Source organism: Chaetodon trifascialis, chromosome 16 (genome assembly GCF_039877785.1).
Source record: "Chaetodon trifascialis isolate fChaTrf1 chromosome 16, fChaTrf1.hap1, whole genome shotgun sequence".
Taxonomy (NCBI): domain Eukaryota; kingdom Metazoa; phylum Chordata; class Actinopteri; order Chaetodontiformes; family Chaetodontidae; genus Chaetodon; species Chaetodon trifascialis.
Window position 1 is genome coordinate 5,551,109 of NC_092071.1, and position 15,779 is coordinate 5,566,887.

Genomic DNA, 15,779 nt, shown 5'->3' on the forward strand with positions numbered 1-15,779 from the left:
AGAGACTGACAAAACACACGTTGAAAGCACAAGAATCTTTGAAGGAATCAGTTTACGTTTTATGGACCATATATCTCCATGTTTTTGGGGATACGGACAACAACTCAATCTGTAATATGTCTGTCCTTACACACTCTGCTTTTGGTACTTGTTCTTGGTGTTAAGTATCTCCGAGGCTCCTCATGTTGCCAATAGTGAGATGAAACATTATCAGACAATTATCAGATATGACTGATAATTGTCTGATAATTATCATATGATATGATGAGTACATTATGAGTAAACTTTCACAGACAAACCCCATAAGAATTACATAATCTTTTCATGGTAATGAAAGGTAATGATCAAGGTTTACCCAGAGGAACTAGAACTCATAAAACAGACCTACACCAGTAGATTGTTTGGAAAAGGCCTGACGACCTGAAGTTGCTGTGTGAGGCAGAAAGGTGATTGTTGTTGACTGTCTGACTTAACATTTATCTCAGCTGATTTCTTAATGTGACAGAACAGGAATAGTTACAGGACTTTGAAAAAAAACTTTGTATTCAGGCAATGTGTGCTCACTTACTGAGTCAGCTTTCAATATTTTATGTTTGCAAGACGATATCTACATGTCGATGACCATGATGCTTGATGCTTTCTCTTTTAACAGCATACGTCTGAAATCTGGTCCATACTGTTACAGGGTGTATATGTGTGCTATCCTTATTCAGTGATAGAGAAACTGTCTCTAATAGTTCAGAGTAAAAGGCAGTGCAGAGCAGCTGTGGAACATGTGTTGATAGTGTGTTGAGTTTTCCCTTCAGTGTTACTCATGCCAATGCATCAAGAAGTTAACATTTTTTAAGAGTTTGTGTTCCATTACTTTTACTTTCAAGCACACTTTAGTACGTTTGTACATGTAATGGTGTATCTTTCCACTGTGGACTTAATATTTCCACTTATGCTTTGAATACTGTTCATATTGAAAGGTTAAGAAGCACTTTCATATTATTTAAGACTATTGTCCAAACAGCGGTACCGTTTTCTGTTGGTGTGGTATTTACATTGTAAGACTGTCTTTGTTGTTGCAGTATGTATGGCATTCATGATTCTCTCTCTCTCGTTTAATTTCCACATACTATAGATCAGATGGAAAACTATACATACAACAGTCTCACTCTTCAACTGGAGGGGTTAAAGATCACCAAGATTAACAAGTACCCGATCTTTACCTTCCTACTTTTGGCCTACGTGTTCATCTTCATTGCTAACGTGGGCATTGTGCTCTTGATATGGACCGACAGAAGCCTCCACCAGCCGATGTATCTCCTCTTCTGTAACCTGTCGATTAATGATGTTATGGGAAATTCTCTTGTGGTTCCACGGGTGCTCGCAGACATCCTGGTGCCTCCCTCTGAGCGCTTCATTCACTACTATGAGTGTGTGATGCAAGCCTTTACTGCACACATGTTTGGCACCAACGCACACACAGTGCTCATGACTATGGCTTTTGACAGATATGTGGCCATCTGCAATCCCCTGCGCTACTCAACCATAATGAATGACAAAATGGTGATCAAGCTGACAGTGTCTGCCTGGGGAGTGGCCTTTGTTTTGGTTGGGATTCTGCTCGGTTTGACCATACGGCTGAACCGATGCAGGACGATGGTCATGAATCCTTACTGTGATAACCCCTCGCTGTTTAAACTCTCCTGTGAGAGTGTGTTCATCAATAACATCTATGGACTCACTTTCACTGTAGTCCTGCTCTCATCCTCTATTGGCAGTATAGTCCTCACCTATTCTAAAATCACAGCTGCTTGTCTGACAAGTAAGAGCAAGTCTTTAAACAGTAAAGCCTTGAAGACCTGCAGCACTCACCTGTGCCTGTATCTGATTATGTTAGTCAATGGGTTTGTCCCCATTGCCCTCCATCGCTTCCCCCAGTATACAGAGTACAGAAAGATTTCAGCCATTCTCTTCCATGTTTTTCCCGGCAGCCTCAACCCTGTCATCTACGGGCTGCAGTCCCAAGAAATAAATAAGTGTTTGGCAAATATATTCCATCTTAGAAAAGTTGAGCCCACAATTTGATTTGTAAATCTGAAAAGGCTTCTTTCCCCCAACCTGATTTCACTTGAAAACACCTAAATAAATGAGGGTTTTGCTGTTATTTCCATCTGTTGTGTACAAAAAAACAGTTATAATGTGGATTCTAGGAGGAATTTTTGCAATTAAAGTGAAAACATGACCATAATTGTATCTTCAAGAAGCGATTGAGGTTGTATTTTTCTTCTAATTAGTTAAAACCACAGTTTATAGTAATATTATTAAAAAACTGGGATCTCTCCTGTAATGTATAAGAAAAGTAAGTTTTAATTTTTTAAATTTAAACTGAAAAATGTATCATTTGATTTCATGTGATTTCTGATAATATTTTCATGCGAAGATTGAATCAAACTGACCCAGATGGAGTGAATAAAGTATTACTGATACATTTACATACTGTTCACACTTTTGCTTGATGGTGAAGGTCAGAAGACACACTGTTTCTAATGCTGATGCTGACAGAGACGAGACAAATTTACCCAGAGATTTAATTGATACTTGGTTTTTGATTATTCAACTTGGCCTCAGGAGAAGCAAGACCTCCACTGTTTTAGCTGCACAATGACATCCACCATTCTTCAGAAATATGAGGCCTCCTTGCAACTTAATAGAGATCACTGTGAGAGAAAGGATGCACTTAAAGCAAGCAGGAAAAGGCTTGGCAGCGTACTCTGAGTATGACTTGGTCCACATAGTTACTGAAAGCAATCACAGACATTTCTCCGTTATGAAAAAGGTCTCTCATGCCGCCTTTGATCAGTGTAGCATGATCTCAACATAATATAAATATACTTATACTACATACTCGTCTCTCAGCCTTGATGCACATTCACCTGTCAAAGATCAACAACAGACACATCTGACTCAACGCCAGCTGTTGACCAGTGGATGGAGACAGCTAATCTGAGGCTCAGCCAGTTTTCATCACCTACAATGCAGACAGCTGAAGCAGAGGACAGCAAGGAGGATTGCCTTAAATTTGGAATACATGGGATGAATGAGTACCCAGGTGTTTCAGTGGATAATTTCAAATGGATTCCTTCACGAGAACCAACACAGTTTATATCTAATGCACATATGTCAGAATTGTCAACCCTCCCATTTTTTTCTCATAAATCTCCCCTATAAACAGGTCGGTTATAACACTGATGGGAGGCCTAATTGCCTATTTGACGTGTTTGTGACATTCCCCTCCAGTACACCAGGTGGCAGTATGTAAAATTTTAGCTGGTAGGGATGAGAAATCATTCCCTCAAACAACATCTGCCAATAAAAGAAAACAAAAAAATAAGAAATTGGACAAATAGGAGAAACATTAAGTACCTGGCAAAAATGTGCAACTACCGTTCAAAGTCAAATTAGACTAAAGTCGTTTCACATTCGTACAAAGTCGCACAAGTTGTACTAAGAATTTTACAACAAGTTTGTTCCTCAAATCTCACACACACACATACACACACGCACGCACACATGCAATTAAAGTAAAATAAGATCTTTAATGAGGAAGTCAAGCATCTGAAACAGATGGTTGTTACCTAGGCAACAAAGACAATTATGTTTCTTATGTTTTTAGGTGCTTGTTCATAGCCTCACAGGTAACTAAAAAATAGGTCCCTTTGGTATTCTTTTGCTTTCCAGTGTGCAATTTATATTTTTAATGAAAGCAATCTGATGTAACTTTGTTTAATTAATGTTGTTTGATCTGACTATGATCTTCATTATAATCTGAAAGGAGGTTGGTTGCTCTTGAAAAGGAAAAATGTGAGCCTGTTCTGCTTTCACCTGACAAAACCTGAGACTGAGCAGCGCAACGTCTGATTCATATATTCAGGTAGGATGGTATCATTTCAAATAGGTATTTGCACTTATAATGGCTCATATGAAGAAGAGGTGTTTTGTTGTGTGGAGGCTTGTAAAGATTTTCATTTTATTGACTTTGTAATTTGTGCTGTCAAACTGAGCTCATGTACAGATGAAGTCACATATGAAGCTTTTAATTTTTATTGTGCAAATAATTCTGCATTGCTGTCTATTGACAGCAAATTTGTCACCATCTGTTCATCAGTCTGTCTGCTGAGGGGAGATGGAGCTTGTGCTGTTTGATATTTCACCTGAAAGCCCCAGAGGTCTGTGAGTGTTTCAGAGATTTGTGTTGATTTTGTGGTGCACTTTTATGACGAAGTCTAGTGCAATCAAACTTCACGGTGTGATATATTTAACATTTGTCAGACATATTTACCACAAAATGTATTTAATGTTTTTTAAGTACTTGTTTTCCAGTGAATCAATGCAATGGCACATCATTTTATCAGACAACACCTGCTTTTGTCTCAGTGCTGAATTGATTTTAACTTATTTAATTCATAGCTGTGACTACATTCATGTGTCTGCATATCTAATATGGTAAAAAGGTGAATCTGAGTTGTAAATACATAATTCTGAGTTATTTCTGTACACACATACACCACATTATTTCACCGGTAAGGTCAGTAATCAGAGGAGGCAGCATGCAGTCATGCTTGAGGTGTTACATCTCAAAATCTATGTGACTTGAGAATGAAAGAAATAATTACAACTTACAACAGATTTTGTGATAAGTTCAATTCATGCTGGATTTCACTCAGGTCTCCGTATAAGGATCCTTAACCTGACCTCCTCATCATATTTACACAAAGGGCTGTATGTGTGAAAAAAAAATCGAAAATAACCAATTTCTTTTTTCTTTTTTTAACCATATCAAAACCCAGTATGTCGAAATATTTAAGTGCTAATTCTTCCCTTTGCTGGAGATCAACAAAATATAGAAATTATCATTGTCATCATCATTATTACAGCAAATGCAGGATGGCTATGCAGGAACGAAGAAGGAAAATTCCTTCTGTTTGACAAAAAGCTGCAGATCTATTTCTGTTTGTGGTCTGTTTTGCCTGTATTTTGTCTTCACCCTCGCTTCTCAACCTGTCTGCAGCAGCAAACCACACAGGTGCCGACCTCCACAGCCAGGTGTTTGTAATTAGTCTTTTTGTCCATATTGAATGCTGAGAGAGGGGAGGAGAGAAGAGGGAAACTGGGAGAACTGCTGACTCTGGTTCAGAGTTCAGTCAGAGGCTGAAATGAACACAATGCGCACATATGCACATGCACACATATATATGTTTGGTTGGTGAATCCACACTGATGGCTCATCTCACCTCACTTATTTTCCAGATTTATACCTGCCCTTGTCGACCAATCACAGATCCAGCTCAGTTAACGGCACCTTGGAACCTCATGGCGTCACTTTCTTTATTATCCAGGGCCTCACTAACCTCAGTGAGAGGAAGATGATCCTTTTTGTCATCCTGCTGCTCGGTTACATCATCATCCTGGGAGGGAACAGCATGATCATCTTCGTGGTACAAAACAAAGCCATCACTGTAGTTCTGACAGTTTCATCAGTGCTACCTCATTCTGACAGAAGATGATGATGATGATGATGATGATGATGATGATGATGATGATGATGATGATGATGATTCTGAAGATGGAATTGTTAGTATCGTAATCACTGCTGCTGTGTTTCTCATGCAGGCATCGACTGATCCAAAACTCACCTCTCCCATGTATTTCTTCCTCTACAATCTCTCCTTGGTGGACATGGTCTACACCACCACCACCATTCCCAAAATGCTGTCTGGCTTCCTCACAGACGTGAATACCATTTCTATGCCAGGCTGTTTCCTCCAGATGCATTTCTTCATTCAGCTAGGTGTTACCGGCTATGCCATCCTGACTGTTATGGCATACGACCGCTACGTGGCCATCTGCAACCCTCTGCGCTACACTGCTATCATGACCAGATCCATTAAGCTGCTCCTGATCATGGGAGCCTGGGGCTTCGCCATCTTCTGCACCCTGCCAGCCACCTCCATGACTTGGAAGCGGCCCTACTGTGGCCCAAATGTGGTGAGGAATGGCTGGTGCGACCTGTCCTCCGTGAGGCGGCTGGTGTGTGCAGACACGTCTGTGGATAACATTGTGTCCGTTTCCTTTGCCATACTGGCATTACTGACCACAGGTGTCCTCATTCTCACCTCCTATGTCTTGATTGGAGTTTCCATGTTGAGGATGGGAGTCGCTCAGAGGCTGAAGGCCTTTGGGACATGTGCTGCCCACCTGACTGTGGTGTCCATCTCTTATGGCTCGGCGTCTTTTGTATACATCTCCTACCGGGTGGGAAACTTTTCAGCGGAGGTACGAAACTAATCATTTGACTCTGATATTGATCTCAGCACCAGTATTTATGTAAACAAGACTAGCAAGAAGATTCATTCTTGATCTTTCAAGAAACAGCAAAAGAGAATAAAGTGGACACCCACTGAGGAAGGCCTCAAGATGTGGGTTAAAGCTTCAGAAACACAGATGAAGTAGTCTTGAGTTGAGAACATCTATTTGCCAGGCCAGCACTATGGCTGAATAAATGGAATTTTTGGTCTGTTGGTCAGTCTACCACCTCAGTCCAGACAGAAACATGTCAGCAACTGAAAGATGGACTGCCATGAAATTTGGTTCAGACATCCAGGCTAAACTTTGACGATCCCCCGACTTCTCCAGTTGGGCCGCCATGAGTTTGAGATTTGTAGTTTTGAGTGTAATGTTTCAGCAACTATTGGATGGATTTCAATGATTTTGCTTCAGACATTCATGTTCCCCTCAGGTTTAATAACTTAGGTGATCTTCTGTCCATTTGCCTTTCAAAACACCTTGTCACCAAAATGTTGAAGGGGCCCCAGACAAAAGGTCACCTAAAGACTTGGAATTGTGTTGATGTTATATGACCATTTGGGGACATCATGCATTCATAGTAAAATTAGTGGAAATTTGAAACTGTCAATCATTTTTGAAGTGTCAGACAACTGCAGATCAACCTTGTCCTCCACACTTGCTGCTAATCAGATGGATTGCCAATATCCTCAGTGAACCTTGTGTGTTCAGTAAAGCATTTTATTCATTTTGTTTCAGGATCGTATTATTGTGTCTGTGCTGTTCTCCGCTCTGACTCCTTTCCTAAACCCGATCATCTATAGTCTGAGGAACAAGGAGCTCCAAGAGTCCATCAGAAGGACTCTGAGCAGGTTCAGACCTGCTGCTGTGATTGCCTTGAAGGATGTCAACACCTAACTGGGAAAGAAAACCAGCCCTTCTGCTAACTAGAGACCCACAAACTGGACAGAGATAAGCAACATCCAGCGGTCCTCATGTACATTTAGAAAAATCTTGCACAAACAGAACTTTAGAGATTCTATGATTTTTTTAACTAGTCTTTGTGAATTATAAATCTTGCCAGTCATACCTGTTTGTTCGGCTGTCTATACACACACTTCCTTTGTTAAAATCAGTAGTTTTTTTGAAAACTGTGAATATGGTTCACAATTTATTTGTCCACTGCTCACATATGTACATCTTCTGCTTGTGCCAAAATGCAAAATGCCACACATTCACCCTCTGTGGTACCCTAAATGACATTAGGAGCTCCAGGTGCAGCCTATTAAGGGCTCAATCAGGTGTCTGACTCCCTGTGACTTCCCACTCTGCAGCCTGGGCTGCATGAAGTCAAGAGATCCCTCAACTTTAACATAATGATGTATGTTTACTCAAAGACTGTGTTCACTGTGAGTACAGTTTTGAGGTATTTGTGCTCGAGTCTTTCCATTTAATGCCACTTTTTAGTTCCCCTTTCTTTGACAGATGTAGTCACCAGTTACATTTCACCTTCATGTTTTGTGCAAAATATGGTAAACCAATAAAATATAGTCCCTTGTTGAAATTTAAAAACTGTGGTTTCCAACTTTTTTCTCTCGTGACCTCTAATATGAAATAAATGTGTAGTTGTGCATCCTTGTCATGTTTCAGATCTTTCTGAATGATCAGTTCCATCAGAGACACTTCTCACATGGTTTCATTTCAATAAGTGAGGCTCAAAGGGGTGAACTCATTGACAAAAAAACTCCAAAACTGAAAACAGATCTGTGCATCAGAAGTTTGTTTTTTCCCTGTCTCCCATTAATTAATCGACCCCTAGGCAGGGAACTAAATGGAGGGAACAGGACTAAACTGTACATAAAGTAGCTCAAACTGGCTCCATCAAGAGCCGCTAAAACAGTGAAATGCTGCTCTGACAATGATGCATCAGGATCAGTCTTATAATGTTTCACAGTCATGAATCAGTCACAGGAGACATTTTACTGCACAACCAGTACTTTAACTACTGATACTTAAACTATATGAAGCTGAGAATACTTCTTATAATAATATCTTATAGCACTACAAAATGAATCATAAAATAATCCTTTCACCTCTATCGTGTTGGAATTTCTATAGAAATCTTCGGTATTTGAAACCTGGACAAATAAAATACCTTTAGAGGTAAGTGAGAAAATGTGTTTTCTGATAGTAACATGTTCACATGCAGTCAGGTGAATTTTACTATACCCAACCTTTATATTCAAGATTAAGGATAAAACTCTGAGTTGATAATATAGAAATGAAGATTGACACATTTAAGGACATTATTCAAACAATATAACCTTAGTAGAAATTTCCCATCTGCACAGAAAGTGACCATGTTTTGTGTGAGCTCTTCCTTGTCCCTTTTTTTGCAACCCAAATAATGCAAAATACATTAAAACAGAGGCTTTTATTTAAGTTTCCAGCAAAATGTTTAATACTTACAACTGATTACCATTGACAATCTAACAAATAATAATTGAGGCGATTTTCAATCTTGTGATTTGGGACAAATATAAAATATTTATCATTTAACTTACAAACTGCAGGTTCAGGATAGTCCTGCAGACATCTTCAAGCACTTTTAGCAGCTGTTGCAAAATGTGTTTTACATCACAAATACAAACAAAAAGCTTTAGTGAGAGCACATTGATGCCTTAAACTCCCCTAAAATTTTTAATGTGAGGGAGAATTGCGGACAGAGCTGAAGGTGCTCTATTGATGAGACCTTTATTTTTGGAAGTGTGTGCATATATAGGAGTTATTTATGGATTTTCACATTCATGACTTTATCCGTGTGAAACACACTGACAATCTTCTGTCTGAGCTCTTTACACTGCAGCCCATAGACGATGGGGTTCAGGGCTGGAGGGATGACATGGAACAGGACGGACGCCACTTTCCCACTTTCTGCCCACTCAGGGCGACGGTGCATGATTATGGGAGTGAAGGATGAAACCAACAATATCAGGTACACAGTCAGGTGGGTGGTGCAGGTCTGCAGGGCCCGACTGTTCAGTGCCTTGTTCTTTCTGCTCAGACTCACCATGGCGACCCTCAGGTATGTGAGCGTGATGGTGCAGAGAGAGGAGCCGAGGACGACCATGGCGCTGCCGAGACCATAAATGTGGTTGATGAGAAGATTCTGACAGGAGAGCTTGAACAAGGAGGCGTTGTCGCAGAATGGGTTGATTATAGCCCTCCGGCAGCGTGTCAGGCGGATGGTGAGAACCAGGAGGATTGCAACCAAGATGAAGGCCGCCACCCAGGCCCCGACTGAGAGCTTCATTACCATCTGGTGGGTCATAATGGTGGTATATTGCAGAGGGTTACAGATGGCCACATAGCGATCAAAAGCCATGATCATGAGCACCATGTGAGAGGTGCCTGCATGAAAATGAGAAGCAAAGGCCTGGACGACACAGCCTATGTAATGGATGTGCCGCTGTATGATCGGAGTGAAAACATCACTGAGCAGGTGAGGAATGATGGCTGTAGCCCCAAAAACATCATTAATACTCATGTTGCAGAGGAGCAGATACATGGGCTCCTGTAGGCTCCTCTCCATGGCGATCAGGACCACTAGGCTGATGTTAGACACCATGATCAAGATGTAGGTGAGGAGGAGGAGGATAAAAGCAGGACTGGAGGACTGAGGGTTGACCTTTAACCCCTCGATGAATATAATATCTGCATTGAAAGTGTCATTCTCCATTCTGCAGAGGGAGGATTCTGGAGGGAATCACAATCAGCACTGTTATCAAAACCTCATCTGTCAGAACATAAAGAATGAACGATCAACAAATAAAGTATTACACTTGCGGGTCTTCAAATGTGAAAGAAAAGCTTCACACTACACACAAAGGTTGTATGTAAAGTCATTAAGTGAAAATACAGTTGAAGAAAACTGCCTCCATTCACACTTTGGACATTTCAAATATACTTATATTTAAATCAAAGCCAAAACATGAATCAACGTTACACCTGATGAAGTTTATTTAACCGTTGAATCTGAATCATTGATTAAATATGATTATCTGTATCTAAAATATTATGCTTTCATAAGAAATTGTTTGACTTTCTTTGGTTTTATCTTAACCTCAGCGTGGTTTCTCTCAGGGGATGATTCACCGTGACTGGAAATGACTTGACAACAGACACAAATAATGTTTGCAGCTCTGCTTCCTGTTTCCAAGTCTCCTGTAAGACCTGTGAACATGATTTTAGTTCAGAGTGCTGTGCCTTGAAAACCATCCCACACCCCACTGCCTAGTTTTAGCAGTTCGCCTGGTGACATACAGCATCACAAGTCAGGAAACAGGTCACACATTTCTTCTTCATTCATTGTTTTCCAACAATTAATGAAAATGCTGGAATATTTGGTACAAAGCAGCTTCAGCACCCTTTACGATTTACTGTCAGATTTCAGCTCCTTTTGTTAATCAGTGGTCGAATTTCACTGTTATCTTTCTTCACAAAATCACTTCAGACACATGCAGCATTCAGTGAACTTTGGAAGACACTGCTGCCAGCTTGACCGTGTGTGTGTGTGTGTGTGTGTGTGTGTGTGTGTGTGTGTGTGTGTGTGTGTGTGTGTGTGTGTGTGTGTGTGTGTGTGTGTGTGTGTGTGTGTGTGTGTCTCAGGTTTACCTCTGTTGATGTGGACCTCCTCCAGCCAGACTGGAGGTGGACTGACAGACATCTTTTATAAGCCGACTCATTGCCCCCCACGCTTTGTTGGGTTGCTTCACAGTCACCAGGCAACTGTTGCTGTCAATTCAGCATCAACATACCATGTATGTTGTAAATACTGGCGTCAACTCACTGTGGTTTGGTGGTGTCTCTGGTAGTGATGAGCCTTAATGGCTGACATTTTGGGGGGACTCCTGTGGTTCATGGAATTTTTACTCTGCCTTGGGATTGGTGGGATGATAGTGGAGTATTTTGGGGGATGGGGCAGGAGGGAAAATCCACTCCTGTGTCACCACTAATGAGCTTCCACAGAATTGTCAGATGAATCTTCAGCTCTCCTCAGCTTTACAGTGACTTTCACCTTATTGTTTAGCTGTCCCACCGCTGTCATGGCGTTATTGTCAGAGAAAAAAAAACGTTAAAAAAAACAGCAGTAAACAGCAGATAGACAAGCTGGTTAACAAAGTGGAGCATTTACCAGCTAAAGAACCAGTTAATTCCCTTGGGAGTTGGTAGAGACCAAAAACAGAGCTAAAAGTACAACTGTTAGCAGCTGCTGCTTGGCATAAAAAACATTTCTTGTGGGTGTGTGTGTGTGTCTATGTTTGAATTACCTTTATTTAAACAGGGAAAGCCGCTGAGAACAAGCTCTATTTTGCAACGTTGCCCTGATAACAAAACATATAAATTACAATGCATCTAAAAATTACAATTCATATAAAGCAAGACAACTAAATTACTATACATTTTTCACAACAGGTGACATTTCACAACAAACAGGCGAAGGACACCTAAAGAAAAGAGGACATTGTAGAGCATGAATTATATTGATGTACATCTCAGTGGACATTCGTGATGAATTTGTGATGAATAATTGTTGGGCGTGTGCATGTAGACTGTTTTTGTTTGTTTGTTTGTTTTCTTTTTGCACTCTTCAGTCGGAACTTTTGATTCATCATCCGTCTAGCGTCTCATTTACAGTCATTCAGCCACTTCTCCATCCAAGTTGGCCTATCATTGTTGTGTGCATTAATGTAGGGTGGATGTTTCATGTCTTTGGGAGTCAGACATTTAAGTTACAGCCAATCTCCTCATCAAATCTTGGCTAAAGGTCAAAGCCCCATTTCCTTCTATAATCTGCACATTCTTTAAAGTGACAGGTGTAATACTGTAGCTGTAGCACTAATAATTAAACATTTCAAAGCTAAACCTAAACCAAACTGGTAAGGGATTGTGACTCGATGCTGCAGCCTGATTCTGATTGACCTCTAACATTTGTGATAGGTGACAACAGCAGGTCCTTTTGCAATCAGTCAACTGAATATAATGAATTACCTTTCAATGTATTTATTCATTTCTAATACATAACCCTTTGTTGGAATCAATCAGTTCAATTGAATCGTTCTCTTTGATTTATAGGTGGTAAAAGGATATTCATGGTGGAAACACATCGACACTATAATGTAATACTTATGGCGTAATGTTGTGCAATTAGACTTAAAACAGTTGTGACCAGAAGTGGTTGAAGTGGTATATCAGAAGGCACGTATGACAATAAAAACTAAAAAGATATAAAACAGTTTGTCAAACTCAAATAAGGTTAACATATTAGCATGAACAGGAGCAGCCTTCAGTCCCTCATGACTGAAAGAATCAGCTGGGTCCAGCTGTTCAGAACTGAATCTTGTGCTTGTTTTGTACAGGGGCCACCTCAATGTTTGCAGACCTCTTAACTCTTAGATTTTAGAATATATAAAAGGAAAGACCGTAGGTTCAGAGCATGCATTGCTGTCTTTCAGAGAAAGAGTGCCACATTGAGGACATTTAAAGTTGCTTCATTAACATATTTCATTTGATGTTGTCATTTCACCTCATTTCCCTCCTGTTGAACATGCTCATAATTTTTTCTCTGACCACTTTGATTTGCAGTCCGTAGATAATAGCATTCATAGATGGAGGCACCACATGGAATAAGATGGATGCGAGCTTCCTTTGGTCCGATAAGTGAGGGAATCGATGAAAGACAATTATGATGAAGCCTGACAAGAACAGGATGATGTACACAGCCAGGTGAGAGGCACAGGTCTGCAGTGCTTTGCTGTTCAGTGCCTTGTTTTTACTGCTCAAACACACTATGGCGATCCTGATGTAGGTGAGCATTACACTGCACAGGGACGCAACCATGGTGCCAATCCCAATGATGAGTCCGTAGATGTGATTGATAATAATGTTTTCACAGGACAGCTTGAACAGGGAGGGGTTGTCACAGAACGGGTTGAGGATGACCCGCCTGCAGCGTGACAAGCGCACGCTTAAGCCTACACTGACTGCAACCAGGAGAAAGGCCACGCTCCAGGCCAACACCGACAGCTTCACCACCATCCTCTTAGTCATGATGGTGGTGTATCGCAGAGGGTTGCAGATGGCCACGCATCGATCAAAAGCCATGATCATGAGCACAGTGTGTGAGGTGCCTCCGTGAAAGTGAGCACAAAAGGCCTGAGTGGCACAGTTAATGTAATGGATGGAGCGCTCAGTGCTTGGAATAAAAACATCACTCAGCAAATGAGGAATGATGGTCGTGGCCCCAAAAACATCATTAATGCTCATGTTGCAGAAGAGCAGATACATGGGCTGATGGAGGCTCTTCTCCATGCAGATCAGGATGACCAGTCCAATGTTGGACACCATGATGAAGATGTAGATGAGGAGGAGGAGGATGAAGGCAGGATTGGAGGACTCTGGGCTGACCTTTAGCCCCTCCAACTGTAGAATGTTCATATTGAATGTTTCGTTCTCCATGCTGCAAGGGCAGGATCCTGGAGTGGATCACAGACAGAGAATTCAATCAACACTGTGTTACCAAAGCCAGATTCACTGACTGTGAGACCCTACACTGGATAATATTTGTCAATCTGTGTATTTAAGTGAAATCAAACAACTAGAGTGATATTATTGTGCTATAGTTAGTATCTGACTGGCTTCAACATTAAGCCACGATATTATCAACAAAATGCTAATATGGCCGTGAAGCTTTTCATGGCTGTTTCCCTTTCCTGCTGGAAAAATGGGCAACAAATTGTCCAAATTGAATGCAGCCATGTAGGTCTGTAGTGAGGGATGTCATATGATGGGCTACAAAAAAAAAAGGAATGAACAAACATGCCATAATTTTGTCCCCAAATATAAAATTGAATATTAAATTTGGGCCCTAAATATTTCATGTACTATTTATGAGGACTTTGAAATCTTCCCCTGTTCACAGTGGGATCTTTTTCTGGCTGCTGAAGCACAACATCAAGATGTGCCTTTAAAGAAAAAATAAACATTCGCTCTGAAGCCTTACACCATATCTGAAATCAGAGTATATCCTGCCGTATTCTGCATGTGACTCTTGACAAATTTAAAGAAAATCATTAACATTGTAAATTTCATTGCATATATTGTTTATTTTAACAGTGTGAATGTTTTATAGAAAACAGTTTTCTGTGTGTGTGTGTGTGTGTGTGTGTGTGTGTGTGTGTGTGTGTGTGTGTGTGTGTGTGTGTGTGTGTGTGTGTGTGTGAGAGGCAGGTTTACCTTTGTTGACATGCAGCTCCTCCAGTAATCCAAAGGTCGACTGGCAGACACTTTTATAAGCTGCCTGAACGGCTCTTGGTTCTCCAGTCAGGGTTGTTTCTGCCATAGGACCTCACATCCCTGAGGGCCTTTACCTCTACATGGACAAAACTGATGTTTTTGTTTAATAAAACTTCTCTCAACTTATGTTGTTACGCTGTCATCCTTGATTTGATCATATTTCAGACTTGTGGCCCTGAAAGCAGCGGACATTGCAGCACTTTGTGAGCGAGCAGATCCATTTACCCAGCAGACAACTGTTCACTTCTCCAGAAGTTTAAAGGGAACAGGAGATGAGACTCTGGGTGTTTGAATTCAAGTTAGGCCCAAGACACACCTGATTAATTAAGAGACTAAATACAACCCTTTTGCATCTTGCAACGTATTTTGCACCTATATTATACACCGTTTAACTTGGAAAAGTGGAGCAGGACACTTAACTGTGTGCCTAAATGCACTGGTGCCATGCATTGTACAGTAGATTGTTTAGAATAGGGCAGTTGATGTTTACATGGAACATACAGCAAGTAATCCATTTTTAGGGCTGAGTTTTGATAGGTAGTTAGGTTTGTGTGCAGCAGTCAAAACAGCAAGGCCTGGATATAACACTGCCAGCAAAGGGAGTGGAAGATCATAAGGGGGGGGGAACAAGTTTGACATGAGTGCTCAGCTGTAGTGAGCTGTAAATCCCTGATCCATGACCAGGTTTCAGTCCTGGTCTTACACATTGTATGCCTATGAAAAGGGATTTGCTGTAAAAGAGAAATTAAACACAAAAAAAATGATAATTCCTTCTGTTATTATATATACACTTATGTTAGATTTAAACCTAGTCACTGTCATTGTTAATGCACATTTTGCTTTAATATTAAATGAGAACGGTTGCAAATACAGTCACTGCTGCTGTCTGTCCTCCCTATGATGAAATAAATGTTACTTATTAACAGCGGTTTGTTGCTTTTGCAGAGGTATACTTGTGATCTCACAGACTAAATGTCCAAATATCAGTAAACTATAATATTGACTTGAAAACTGAATTGTGAATCAGTGATCATTTGCTACGTGTGACAAGTGAAATGTAAGAGGTTTGTGAGCTGAAGCTTTAAAGCCGC

At 40.6% G+C, this 15,779-nt stretch overlaps 4 protein-coding genes across 4 annotated transcripts; 2 read left to right on the top strand and 2 right to left on the bottom strand.

Annotated features, from left to right (window-relative positions):
• The first annotated feature begins 1,131 nt into the window (after positions 1–1,131).
• On the top strand, positions 1,132–2,076 carry LOC139344655 (olfactory receptor 52D1-like). The gene has a single exon (XM_070982979.1). It carries the CDS (start codon positions 1,132–1,134, stop codon positions 2,074–2,076), a length of 945 nt encoding a protein of 314 aa, XP_070839080.1.
• Positions 2,077–4,174: 2,098 nt separating this feature from the next.
• On the top strand, positions 4,175–7,251 carry or6at1 (odorant receptor, family 6, subfamily AT, member 1). The gene is made up of 4 exons (XM_070983418.1): positions 4,175–4,217; positions 5,299–5,486; positions 5,662–6,324; positions 7,093–7,251. The coding sequence occupies exons 1-4, from the start codon at positions 4,175–4,177 to the stop codon at positions 7,249–7,251; spliced, it is 1,053 nt and encodes a 350-aa protein (XP_070839519.1).
• A 1,867-nt stretch (positions 7,252–9,118) lies between these two features.
• On the bottom strand, positions 9,119–10,072 carry LOC139344976 (olfactory receptor 4B13-like). The gene has a single exon (XM_070983421.1). It carries the CDS (start codon positions 10,070–10,072, stop codon positions 9,119–9,121), a length of 954 nt encoding a protein of 317 aa, XP_070839522.1.
• Positions 10,073–12,915: 2,843 nt separating this feature from the next.
• Positions 12,916–13,851, bottom strand: LOC139344977 (olfactory receptor 5B17-like). Its single transcript, XM_070983422.1, has one exon. The coding sequence runs from the start codon at positions 13,849–13,851 to the stop codon at positions 12,916–12,918; it is 936 nt and encodes a 311-aa protein (XP_070839523.1).
• Positions 13,852–15,779: the final 1,928 nt, after the last annotated feature.